The 13,387-nt window shown below is 38.2% G+C and overlaps 1 protein-coding gene across 1 annotated transcript; it reads right to left on the bottom strand.

Annotated features, from left to right (window-relative positions):
• Positions 1-11,597: 11,597 nt before the first annotated feature.
• On the bottom strand, positions 11,598-12,562 carry LOC126979796 (carbonyl reductase [NADPH] 3-like). The gene has a single exon (XM_050829339.1). The coding sequence runs from the start codon at positions 12,516-12,518 to the stop codon at positions 11,649-11,651; it is 870 nt and encodes a 289-aa protein (XP_050685296.1). The 5' UTR covers positions 12,519-12,562; the 3' UTR covers positions 11,598-11,648.
• Positions 12,563-13,387: the final 825 nt, after the last annotated feature.

Raw genomic sequence — 13,387 nt, forward strand, 5'->3', positions numbered from 1 at the left:
CCAATATGGCCGCAGTACTAAATTATGATTACAACAATGTGGATATCATTTCTAAGCTTCTTGGGATAGAAGAGAATTCATTGGGGATCATTTGTGAAACCCAATATGGCTGCATCGCTTAATTATGATGGCAACAATGTGGATATCGTTTCCAAGTTTCTCGAGATAGTAGAGAAATAATAATAATAATTGGGGATAATATTATGTGAAATCCAACATAGCCACAGCGCTAAATTATGAATGCAACAATATGTTTATCGTTTCCAAGGTTCAAGGGATAATAGAGAATTTATTGGGGATTATTTGTGGAATCCAAAATGGCCACCGCGCTAAATTATGATTCCAAACAATTATACATACCTATACAATTTCCTGCAACGGTAATGTTGGAACTAAGATAGGTCTTTATCAGGATAAATTGCGTGAGTCCTCTGCAACAAATCAGATGGTATTTACAGTAATGCGGTTGCATTGCCCCATAACATTATACGAATGGATTTTTTACATTAAATACATCATATTACTTAATAAACTAGACGTATTAATTGTCTTACCATTGACCCTTTCACTTGATCTTTTACCCGAGTTAATCTAACATATCTATTAATAATAATAAGGACGGCTACATTCTTGTAATATCTCTCATTCATATATATTACATCAGTGTTTACTTAGCTGAGGTGACCCCCAAGGTCAGCAGAAATGATATACGATCATTATCAAATATTAAAAACAGGTTAACTACAATTTATTCACCGAAATTTATTCCGGAATAAACCATATATTATAATATGTTAATATGTTGTAAGAGAAGAATTATCGTATTCTATTTAATATGCAACCCCTTGGAGTTATTGAGCGTACACGAAAGAGATCCTTACGTTCAGAACATTCAGACTCGTGATACAGTTCAGAAGTTGTACTATTATTATATTCTTTGGTTCAGGCAACATTGTGTAGATCGAGAGTGAAAACAATTCGAATTATTACAAAGAATATTTGTAATATTTTCTAGAACTTTTCGAAAGTTTGAATGTTTCGAATATAGAAATTTATATATATTTTAATCCATTTAAATAAGACACTTTTAAAGGATTAAAACGCGTGTAATTGTAACGGTTTTACATTAGATGTTTGCGTTAAAGTTACATTTTTACTTCAGCTAACCCGACGTTTCAAGACCTTTAAAAGTGTTTTATTTAAATGTCTAACACTCGCGTTAATCAAAGAAAATACTAAATTTTAACTCATTTTACTGAGGCTTCAGCTTCGAGATGGACATATAAAATAATAAAATAATGTATATTAAATTAAAAAGAAGAAAAGTGGCAACATTGCATGGAATTTTTAACCTTACCTTATTTATTACAAAACTAATAAATTACAATCTTGCATTGGATTAGAAAACTTTTCAGTGTAGGAGCACCATTCTAAATCATTCTTTCTGGTTTCATTTAGCTCTTTAACTAAGACTAAAACTGCATTTACTTAACTCCCTTCTATAATCTACCTATAATACAACTTTGAAAAACATCCAACGCTATAATAGTTTTTTTTTAAGTTAAGTGATCGCCGCCGCCTACAATCTCTTGCAACACCAGAGGAATCACAGGAGAGCGTTGCCGGCCTTTAAGGAAGGTGTACTTGCTTTTTTTGAAGGTACTCATGTCGTACCATCCCGGAAACACCGCACAAGGAAGTTCATTCCACAGCTTTGTAGTAGGTGGAAGAAAGCTCCTTGTAAACCGCACTGTGGAGGACCGCCACACATCCAGATGGTGAGGATGATATAATAGTTAATTGTATATTGATAACTATTAAGCAATGAAAATTACATCACTGCAAGAAAGCCCATGAAAAGTACAGATGTGTAAAATTTAGAGTCCAACGAAGATGAATATGCAGGTGTGATACAGATAAAAAGTAATTTATAAAGTTACATACACAAGTTAGTTAAACGTTGTATTGCCGATATTAAAATCGCGATACAAAAGTAACTGTTGATCGTAGATGGGTGAAAATTTGAAGTTGTATGTATTTTTTAATGTTGACTCATAATCAAACAAATTCAAAAAATAAATAAAAAAAATAAAAAAATAAAAATTTGGCGTGGACCACCCTTAACATTTAGGGGGATGAAAAATAAATGTTGTCAGATTCTCAGACCTACCCAATATGCACTCAAAATTTCATAAGAATCGGTCAAGCCGTTTCGAAGGGGTTAAAATACAAACACCGCGAAATGAGAATTTTATATATTAGATTTATAGTGGGTGCCAAAGCAAATGTTTCAAGACATTTTTTAACCAAAACGTGAAGAATAAATCAGAAAATCCACAACGTAATAGTAAAATAACCTGAGGTAAGTAAGGTAGAGATACTCTCTCTACACTTTAATTCATCGGATGTGAATAATTCATCGCACACGAAGCCATTAGTTCATCCTTAATATTCAGGGTCGGCGCGGGGCGGTGCCACTCCCGACGCGAGCGATACTTCATTTATTAAAAACAACTCGACACTTCAATAATTAGCAAACACGGTTTTTTTGCTTCCAGATTAATGGATCTTGCGCTCATGATTTATATTAACTTCGGCTTTTATACTAGAGGTATGTATGAGTTGATTTGGTTAACATTTGAATTTCGAGAAATTGCTTTCTGGCGGCCGCGGTGGTACGATTGAGGGTGATTAATGAGCTTCCGAATTGTTTCTTTATGTTTCCAGGCTGAGGGTTTTATAAATGATAAGTAGAAACAAGTAATACAAACCTACTTCGTTGCTTTTTGTATTCCGTTCTCGGTGATTTGTTGTTCTATTTGGATATTTATGAATACAGTCATTTACTTGAGCTCACAACCGCAGAAAGGGCTCTTTCAACTGAAACTCGATGGAAACCGCTTTTCTCTCTTTATATTGACGTATATTGGTATCAAGTAGTGAAATAATATACACATTTATTTTCAGGAAATAAGCACATAGTAACACACAATTATAAAAGCCTGTGGCGATTTTGATTTTATCCCTCCTATAAACCCATTTCATTCATGTTACCAGTGAAGGCCGAGTGGAGGGTTGGTGGCGACCGCGTATAGCTTGTACTAAGTCACGTGTATTGTTTGACGTTTGTTTGAAAAGAAAAATTCTGTCCACTTATTGAGCGTCTGTCAACCGCAGGTAGTGATTGACGCCGAATTTGATACATTTTTTGCAAAGACTCACGATATTGGCACGGACCCGTAGCACCACCGTGTAAGACTTAATGGTATCGAAAACTTTAAGGATTCGGGCTCTCATTTCCTCCTCAGTGTCACAAGTTTTGTGTATCCGCAAATGTAAAAGTCGACCGCAGTGAGGCCAGGAGACAGCATTCAAGACCTCGCCTGATCCAACGTATAACTCTTTCTGGAGATATTGTCGAATGGCGAGCGCAGCCCTGTCATGTTTTTATTTAAGTTTAAGTGGTGTCGCCGTATTTTATTGCATACACATGTTAAATATACTACAGGAATATTGTAATACAGTGTATACCTAGGTAGCACTGAAAATGTTTAGAAAATGAAAAACGGCTTAATGTAGAAAGTTGCCAATACTTTTATTGTTTTTCGAAATTATCTCCGTTCCTTTCTGCACATCGTCGCATTCGATGAAACCACTGAGAATAGCATTCTTCCTCAGGGGTCTGGTCTATGCCATTTTCGTACGCTTTCACCGCATCTCCAGGGCTCGTAAAGCGAATACCTCGAATTTTATCTTTAGTTATTGGGAATAAACAAAAGTCACAGGGCGCCAGGTCAAGATTGTATGGCGGATGACTCATTATCTCGACACCTGCCATAGTCAAATATTCAACAGTCCGTTTTGTGGAGTGCGCTGAATTTTTTCCTAGCCAACAGGCAAACAGCAATTGACATAGCAGTCTGCAGCAACTGTCCTTACATCTTCTAGCGAAATGACCTTTCCGACCAAAGAATGATGCTATCATATTTTTTCCTTGACTTCTTCCTTTCTTTATCTTAGTAGGCCGATCCTCGAAAGGAAACACCCACTGAGCCGATCGTCTTTTGGTTTCAGGTTAGTAGTAATATATCCAGCTTTCATCACTTGTGACGATGTCAAATACAGCATTTGAGTCACCGCCGTTGAACGTAACCGTAAGATAAAAGTCGTGAAAGGAGTCATGCCCTTTATTTATAAGAAACTACTGCATATTTAGTTTTTAAAATTTCTTGAACTTTTGACGAAAACTGACCCCAATGATTGTCCAAAAAAATTACATCAATAACGACAACATAACGATCAATTTTCGCAAAGAAATGTATTACTAACATTTAAAGGAAATACCAAATTTTTTGTTTTATTATTTTTACACGGAAGAAAACTCACCTTCTGTTCAAACTTTTTGTTAGAAATTTTACTTTTTTGTTGATCTTCTATCGAGGATAAATCCTATCATGGTATCAAATTGGTATCAAATGCAGAAAGGTCATTAGAGTGACGTATAAACATATGCATGCATGCAAAAAAAAGTCTATATTTGCAGTTTTTGGTTTCTTATAAATCGAGGGTATGACTAAGCACGACTATTGTCTCTGTCTCGTAGTTTCCGACTTGGCCATCACCGCCCTTCTCAAAAAACCACCTTGAATATTATATGCAATTTTGTTCGATGACTTTTTGTCATCTTATACGTAAGCAACATGATCCCGTTGCTGTAGATAATTTTGGACTTTTGTTCAAAAAAACTTGACAAGTAGTTTTTTCATTCCTCTCTTAACGTTGTCTTGAGACTGCTTAAAAAATTTCGAAAGGACTGACAGTCTCTTTGAAATCTGTAGGTTCAATATCAGGGCTATATTGCGGACGCATTAGCGCCTCTCTGTCAAACTCTCATATGTGGCTTCTCGGTAGACAGATTGCCTTATCGTTATCTAACAAATATCTATCTAACGAAGGGTACATTACTTCATAATAAAACTGTACGATCTGTACATGGAATCCAACTGCGGTCGACAGCCAGCAAATCTAACATGATGATGATCTAGAGAGCTCAAAACAGCATACTAAGGGTACTTTCATCAGTGCCTTGTTACGCTCGAAAGTCGGAAATCCATGAGACCCTGGAAATCCCAATCATTTTTGATGAAGTAAAACGATACTCAACCAGCTATAAGCTATCTCACCCAAGCCCGTCATCCAATATGCTCTTGCAGCCAAATCACATTAGCAGACTCAAGAGTGCCATGCGCGACCAAACTAGGGGAGATGGACTAGTGGTTCCACCTTGCCAAACCTTGAACACTGATCGCAGGTCTAAATGAGAACCTAAACAATAGGTAACGTTGTGTGTGATGTAGAGTAACCTTTTATTGATCAATTCCGACCGCTTTCCGCTTATTGATGGTCGTAGCGATGCGAGTCGATAGTATGGTCAAAGGTAATACTAAACAATGCCATTCTAATCCCGAATCACGTATTGCGAGTTAGCCCGGTTTTGTCACAGACTGTGAAGCCTGAAATTCCACAATTCAATTCAAGTTTATTGCCGTTTGTTTGTTATGTGTGAGCAGTTTGTGCGTCACCTGCATAAACTAACCACCCCTTATTGCAAAGCGTGCTATTAACACAAAGAAAATTTGAAAATAATTGTTTAGATTTGCAAGAGCGACATCTCAAGTCAATTTCCTAATATGCAAATGTTGGGGTTGAGCAGGTCCTGTAAAGTAGATCCTGTTGATGAAGCCACAATCTGAGAGTTGAACGAAGCATACAAGATTTTGTCAACGATACGTCACTCGAACGGTTGGCTCAGTTAGAAGAGCGCTCGCACGGAACGCGAGAGGTCAGGTTTTTTTTTTATGGAAGAGGAGGACAGGTCCGGCCACACATGGAGTATTGCTGTCATCTCTGGTCTGGCGCACCCCAGTATCTGCTCGATCCATTTGACCGCGTGCAACGTAGAGCATCTTGAATTGTCGGGGACTCAGTGCTCTGTGAACGGCTGGATCTCTTGGCATTGCGTAGAGACGTCGCTTCAATGTGTGTCTTCTACCGCATTTATCACGGGGAGTGTTCCGAAGAGCTGTTTAACCTGATTCCTGCCGCCGAATTCCACCTTCGCACGACACGCCACAAGTTAGGATATCATCCCCACCATCTGGATGTGTGGCGGTGCGGTTTTCAAGGAGCTATCTCCCTCGTACTACAAAGCTGTGGAATGAGCTTCCTTGTACGGTGTTTCCGGGACGATACGACATGGATACCTTCAAAAAAAAACGCGTACACCTTCCTTAAGGGCAGGCAACGCTCTTGTGATTCCTCTGGTGTTGCAAGAGAATGTGGGCGGCGGTGATCACTTAACACCAGGTGACCCGTATGCTCGTTTGTCCTCCTATTCTATAAAAAAGAATATCCGTCGACAACGACCTGTATGCTACGCCCAGTGAGGAAGCTGTAGGTCCACTTGCACAAGCTCTCGGGAAGCCCAAATGATGGAAGTTATGAGAGGAGCGCCTTGTGCCATACGCGATCAAAGGCCTTCGCTATATCCAGGCTAACTGCCAGGCCTTCTCCCTTGCTTTCAATAGCAGCCGCCCATCTATGTGTTAGGTATACCAGAAGGTCACCTGCCGTCCGACCATGGTGAAAGCCGTACTGTCGGTCGTTGTCAACTGATGACCCTCTAGGTATGATTTTTGAGAGCAGGGAGGTAATAGCAATAGGCCTGTAGTTTGATGGATCCGAACTGTCCCCTTTTTTGGATCGGATAGACAAGAGCTGACTTCCATGATTCTGGGAATACGCCTTTTAAATAAGAGTGCCGGAATAAACGCGTTAGCACCGGCGTCAACTCAGGGGCACACGTTCTAAGCACGATTGGAGAAATGCCATCCGGCCCGCTTGACTTCCTGACGTCCAATGAAAACAGAGCTCGCCTAACAGTTTTCTGTGTGAACTGTACTTCAGGCATAGAGCTCTGACACCGCGGGATTTTATTTTATTTTATTTTACAACTATAGAAAACTTACAGCTAGATACATATTAAAAATTAATCTATTATACAGCAGATAGCTATTTACAAGTTTTCACAAATAATAACAATTTATTCTGTATAGTCGTTTACCTACATTAAATATAATATTATATAACCTACCTTGCTTTATATAAAAAAAGTTTTTATTTACTTGACTTCTAAATTGAAATGGTGTCGTCTTGAATAAGTCAAGATCGTATTCACTATTAACTTCATTATAAAGTTTGCATGCTCTTATAAGAAAACTGTTCTGTCTATAATTACATTTTGCTGATTGTATTTCTAGTAGGTTGCCCCGCCTTTAGGAGCTGACAGTGGTTCGTAAGCCAATCTGCTCTAGCAGTTCTGCACAGTTAACTCTACCGTTTGCTATATTTAGTATATAAGTAATGTCTGCAACACGTCGTCTTTCTTGGAGAGGCAAAAAATTAAATTTTTGACAGCGTGACATGTAATTATGGTAATAGTTTTTTGTACGGAATTGTAAGTAACGTATGAATCTTTTCTGTATTGATTCAATGCGGTTAATGTACACATTATAAACTGGATTCCATACTTGAGATGCGTATTCTAGATGGCTACGAACGTAAGCACAGTATAATATTTTCATCAGTTTAATTGATGTTAGTTCCGAACACATCCTTATGATAAACCCTAATGTTTTATTAGCCTTAATGAGGATGGTCGGCAGTGTTTTTCTGTTGTCGTCAAGAGTCGAGTTGGAGGCAAAAAGAGCGCACAAGAGATCGGCTTTCTCTTTTGCCGTATGGGCCAGGTTGTCATTCCTCATGTGCAACGGCGGCAGGGATGGCTGGTTGAAGTTACCAAGAGCAGCTTTCGACAACGACCAGAACTTGCGTGTTCCGGTCGGGTAGCTGGAAAGCTGCTCGCCGATTTTGACGATTTGCTTCGATTTCGCAAGGGCGAGTTGCCGCTTAAAAAATCTGGAGGCACGGTTATATTTCCTCTTAAGAACTTTGCAGTTCAGATCCCTTGTGCCCAGCGCCGCAACCCAAGTTCAATACGCCTGTTTTTTGCAGTCAGATGCTGCTTTAACTGACGCATCGAACCAGGGCTGTGATCTGCCACCGATCGGTACTACAGAGCTTGGTATAAAAATATCCATGCCCTGCATTATCACATCGGCTACTGCAACGGCGCAGGCACTAGGATCATCCGAAGGGATACAAACCTTGCCCCAAGGGTAGGATGCAAAAAAGGAACGCAACCTATCCCAATCTGCTGACTTGTAGTGCCAAACGCGGCGGGTCGCTGGTGGTCTGCGACGTTGGCGTCGGATAGGCACTAGACTTCTGACCAGGCAATGGTCGGACGTTCCGAGAGGGGCGTCGACAAAGACCTGGTAACCATCGGGATGTCAAGTCAGCAGAAGAACTAATAAGGACGGCATGTGGCTATCCACATCCGGGAGCCGCGTTGGCGACTCAACCAATTGGGATAGACCAACAGGTTTGTTCCCGAAGCGGTCTAGTATATTAGATATGACATCAAAAAGAATTCTAAAATCTTGAGAAAATAAATTCCATTTATGTATTTTTATACATAAATAAATTTTCTTTTGTCTGATAGGCTTGTGTCGATTGATTTAAGTTCATAAAAAAATTGTCAGGACAGCTTACAAAACCACACGCGTCACGTAAAAAATTATCACATTCAGAGGGATATAAAGAACGCTATTCATTGTATTCTACAGATAAATGAATATTTTCCGAGCACATCTTATGAAGAATTACTCGACGTACGCAAATGTTCATGCTAATGTGTTATATGCAGGGTACCAATTTGTATGATTGTGAGAAAAAAATAAACATTTAGCCGCGAAAATTGTTTATTTGAGGAAATTGTATACTTCAGTTTATGTTACCCAGTCTCATTACCTCTTACAGTCTCCAGGACCGTAAGTTAAGGTTAAGGGTTAAATTAAATATTAATTCAATTCAATGAAACATTCTCTTCTAATAATCATATTAATAAAATAATATATATAAATATGTTGATATAAGCATCGTGTTTTAATATTCCTTAAAATTGTCACACAATCACTTACAGACACTGTCATATGTAATCTTTAAATATTTTTAAATATTATATAATACTAGCTGACCCAGCAAACGTTGTATTGCCGATATTAAAATCGCGATACAAAAGTAACTGTTGATCGTAGATGGGTGAAAATTTGAAGTTGTATGAAGTTGTATTTTTTAAGGCTGACTCATAATCAAACAAATTTGAAAAAAATGTCAAAAAATTAAAAAAAAAATCCGTGTGGACCACCCTTAACATTTAGGGGGATGAAAAATAGATGTTGGCCGATTCTCAGACCTACTCAATATGCTCACAAAATTTCATGAGAATCGGTCAAGCCGTTTCGGAGGAGTACGGGAACGAACATTGTGACACGAGAATTTTATATATAAGACTAGCTGCCCCGACAGCCGTTGTTCTGTAGATACTGTTTTATAGGAAATTGTCAATAATATTTCAAAACATCAAGAATTATTTCGTAAAAATGCTCCCTGTTGTTATAATGAAATTGTTTCACAGCGGAATTGTCAAACCGTGCTTCACTAAATTCTCTTATAGAAAATATGTGCATACAAAACAAATATTGAAAATCAAAATAATTATGGCTAATAATCGAAATAAAAACTATCCTATCTCTCAAGTTGGACCAAACTGCACTCCATGAAGCAATCCCCATTAAAATCCGTTCATTAGTTTAGGAGTCCATCGCGGACAAACAACGTGTCACTTAATTTATATATATTTTAATTAAAGATTTATAAAAATAAATTTTTATAAGATTTATAAAAATACGTGCGTATATGCGTGCCATACTTTACGTAATTTGAGTCAGGTGGCATGTTAAGGCGAAGAGTAAGCAGAAAACACGCAAACATGGTGTTTTTAGACAAGTATTGTGGTGAAAGTATAGCATTTCAAGCTATGAACACTACTTAATGCTGTTACACATATCCTTAAGTCTTATTTGTAGGTTGCTAATACTTGCTGTTGGTTATAGTTAACACTGCCTTTTTGAACTAACACTTTTCTTTGAAGTTAAACAAGTTTTTTGGCATGGCGAGACGCATTTTTTTGGTACTTCTCTCAGAAAAGTTATTCTTATAGCTTGTACTTTTTTCTGTAGGTTCATTTATTCAGATTAGTAGTAAATAACGAGGATTGTAAGCATATAAACTGTTTCCCACTCAAGAATTTTTAAAATATTGGCTTTGTTACATTCATGGCGGGCCGGCAGCCGTGAAATCATATCGCTCAAGGTCGCTGGCATTTAGTGTCGCCTTAATACGCTCGTGTAAATTAGTTAATAACGATGTATTGGATACTTCGTTATCTCTATCATGAAAAGCATGCCATGAAATCGATTCAATTGTGTTCACACTACATGAATATTGTTTGTGAATAAACTACTTACTATTATTTTTCATGACTACGTTACTAGTCTTTCAAGATATAATGTGCTTGCAGAAGATTTAACAAAATTATGATATAATAGAAAATCATTTATTCACCTATGTGATGAAAAATTCCTTTTAAAAATCATCTCAAAGCTATAATTTTTCTCTAAAACACGGTTTTATATGTATAATAATCATTGAAACATTACTATAGTAACAATATAGCCTCTCAATAAAGATTTATATCAACTTTTTATTTCTATTGTACGTTGTATTTGAGATCAGTTATTTTTTAATAGTAATTCAATTTGTGTCTTGTGAAGTAAGCGAAGATGGTACAAATGTGCGGAACATTGAAAACTCACTCGAGATATCCGAAGCTATAGTCCTAGTTGTAACAGAATCACTATGTCCCTTCATCATGTCTATTTCATAATTCAGATCTTCTAAAGCGTTTCTCAAGTCATCCCTAGTAAAATTTAGATTTGGAATATAGTGATATTGAAGAAGCTGTTTGAGCGCATGAAGCATGGAATTAGTACATACATCTACTGCTGTTATGGTATTTCTTTTATAATAATATTGACACATTCTTACACAAATTATCTTGCCGCAAACTAGGCATAGCCTGTACTACGGTTGCAAGACAACGATATATTTAATACAATATACTTACTTAAACTTATATAAATTCAAATAAACATCCATGACTCGGAAACAAACATATGAATTCATCATAAATGATTGGATCTACCGGGATTCGAACACGGGACCTCTAGCTCAGTAGGGAGGGTAACTAACCACTGAGCTATAGCGGTCGACGACGTTGCAATCAGCAATATAATTTGAAAATCTGTGTTAACTGAATTATCCTTTCTTCTACATATTATACACGTAAAAAACTCTCCTGTGAGCTTCATGATGATTTAATTAAAAATAATAGATTGTTTACAAAACAGAGTGAATTGATGCTGAATTGAAATACCATGTTTTATTAATTTCAAACAGTATGTCTTCGCTACTGATAAACAACATTCCAAGTACTGAACGTATTACGTGGTCCTTGAGACCAGCAGTGACATGAATAAAACATATTGACGGTCGTTCAAATAAAACACAATTGATGAATAGGAAAGCAACTTAAAAAGTATTTACTTTATAAACATAGGTAGTAATTATTTCACTTGTAACGTAGATGTCTTAAAGAAATAGTCTGCCTCAGAATCATACCAGTCTAGCACTCTTTTATCGTACCACACATAGGCGCCTTTCAACGTGTCGGGAGCATCGAGGGCCAGATACACCGGAGTCTCCGCTGCTTCGTCGATGCTGTAGAAGCCAACTCCGTTCGTCATAGAGGTCCTCACCAGCCCAGGGTGCATAGAATTCACACAAATATTTCTTTCTTCCATTTCCCTTTGCTGTAGCATAGTTATCGCACTCAAGGCAACCTTGGCCACTCTGTAACCGGCCATGGTGCCTTCATCTGCAAAGTCCTCTTTCTTAAACGTGCCATTTCTGCAGTTCTCGAGGAACCAATCAACAAATTCGTTAATGTCGTCAACATTCAAATTTTTCTTGGATAGTCTTTGAATCCATTTTTTGTTTCTGATGTTTGACAGGTGACCACAGTCGCTGGATATGTTCACGATTCTTCCGTTATCACGAATGAGTGGAAACAGGAGATCCTGAAGTATAAGAATACTTTTGTAATTTATATCTACAATATATTTATTTTCTTCATAGGTGGTGTAGGGGTCTGAACAGTTCGCGACGGCTGCGTTATTGATGAGGATATCGAGTCCACCATGTGACCGCTTTATGTGATCTCTGAACCGCGACACACTCTGTACATCTGTGATATCGAGCTGATGATATCTCGGTTGGAGATCCAACTTGTTCAACTCTTCAACCGCTGTCCGTCCTCGGGTTTCGTCTCGAGAGGTTAGATACACAACGCCCTCAAATCTTTTACAGAGAGCCTTGACGATCGCGAACCCGATGCCCTTGTTGGCACCGGTGACGACCGCTACTCGTTCACTCATCCCTGCGACGGTGTACGACGGTGTCAAGTATAAGACTGTGTAATTGAAGGTGACTACGATGTTTGTTCATCGCACATCACATGTTTATATAGGCCGCGCTCGGGCAAATGTTATCAATGAGATTGTGAGTTAGCGTGTACTCGCGCGCTGATTATGTTTGCTTTTAGTGAAATTGATATCAGATAATTAAGTAATAGTCAAGCAAATATTATATATACAACGAAAGCAGAGCTTGTTCATACAAATTAGTTTATCATTAACAGATTGCCTTGTTTTTTTTTTGCGCCCATACAAAGGGAAAGGGTTACCCTCCGGGATAACGACGGGAGGGAGGTGGTGAATGCTCATGCTCACGCAGACTTAGGCTGCGTTGGTTATGTGGGACTCACGTAAAACCTAAGTACCTAACCACAAAACACCTCCCTGAGATTGTATTTGGGAAATTGCCCTCTAAGCCTTCATCGAAGGCGACCTTCTCTTGGAGAGAGAGAGGAGCAAGCGGCACTCCCTATGGAGTATCCACTGGGTTGAAAGATTGTCTTGATATATTCTTAGAATTGTATGAAAATACTGCCTATCACAACATGTTCTACAACAATATTATTACTACTAGCGGCGCCCGAGACTTGCCCGGGTGTGAGGCTCCTATTTTAGCCGTGAAGCACTAATACGTAAGCATTACTGTGTTTCGGTCTGAAGGGCGCCCTAGCTAGTGAAATTACTGGGCAAATGAGACTTAACATCTTAATTTTTAATTTTTGGGTCTTTCAAGAATCCTGAGCGGCACTGCATTGTAATGAGCAGGGCGTATCAATTACCATCAGCTGAACGTCCGGCTCGTCTCGTCTTGTGATTTTGAAAGGTAAGTG

This window comes from Leptidea sinapis, chromosome 4, assembly GCF_905404315.1.
Source record: "Leptidea sinapis chromosome 4, ilLepSina1.1, whole genome shotgun sequence".
Classification (NCBI taxonomy): Eukaryota; Metazoa; Arthropoda; class Insecta; order Lepidoptera; family Pieridae; genus Leptidea; species Leptidea sinapis.

Coding starts and splice junctions, on each gene's coding strand:
- LOC126979796 (XM_050829339.1), bottom strand. CDS start 12,518: ATGAGTGAACGAGTAGCGGTCGTCACCGGTGCCAACAAGGGCATCGGG.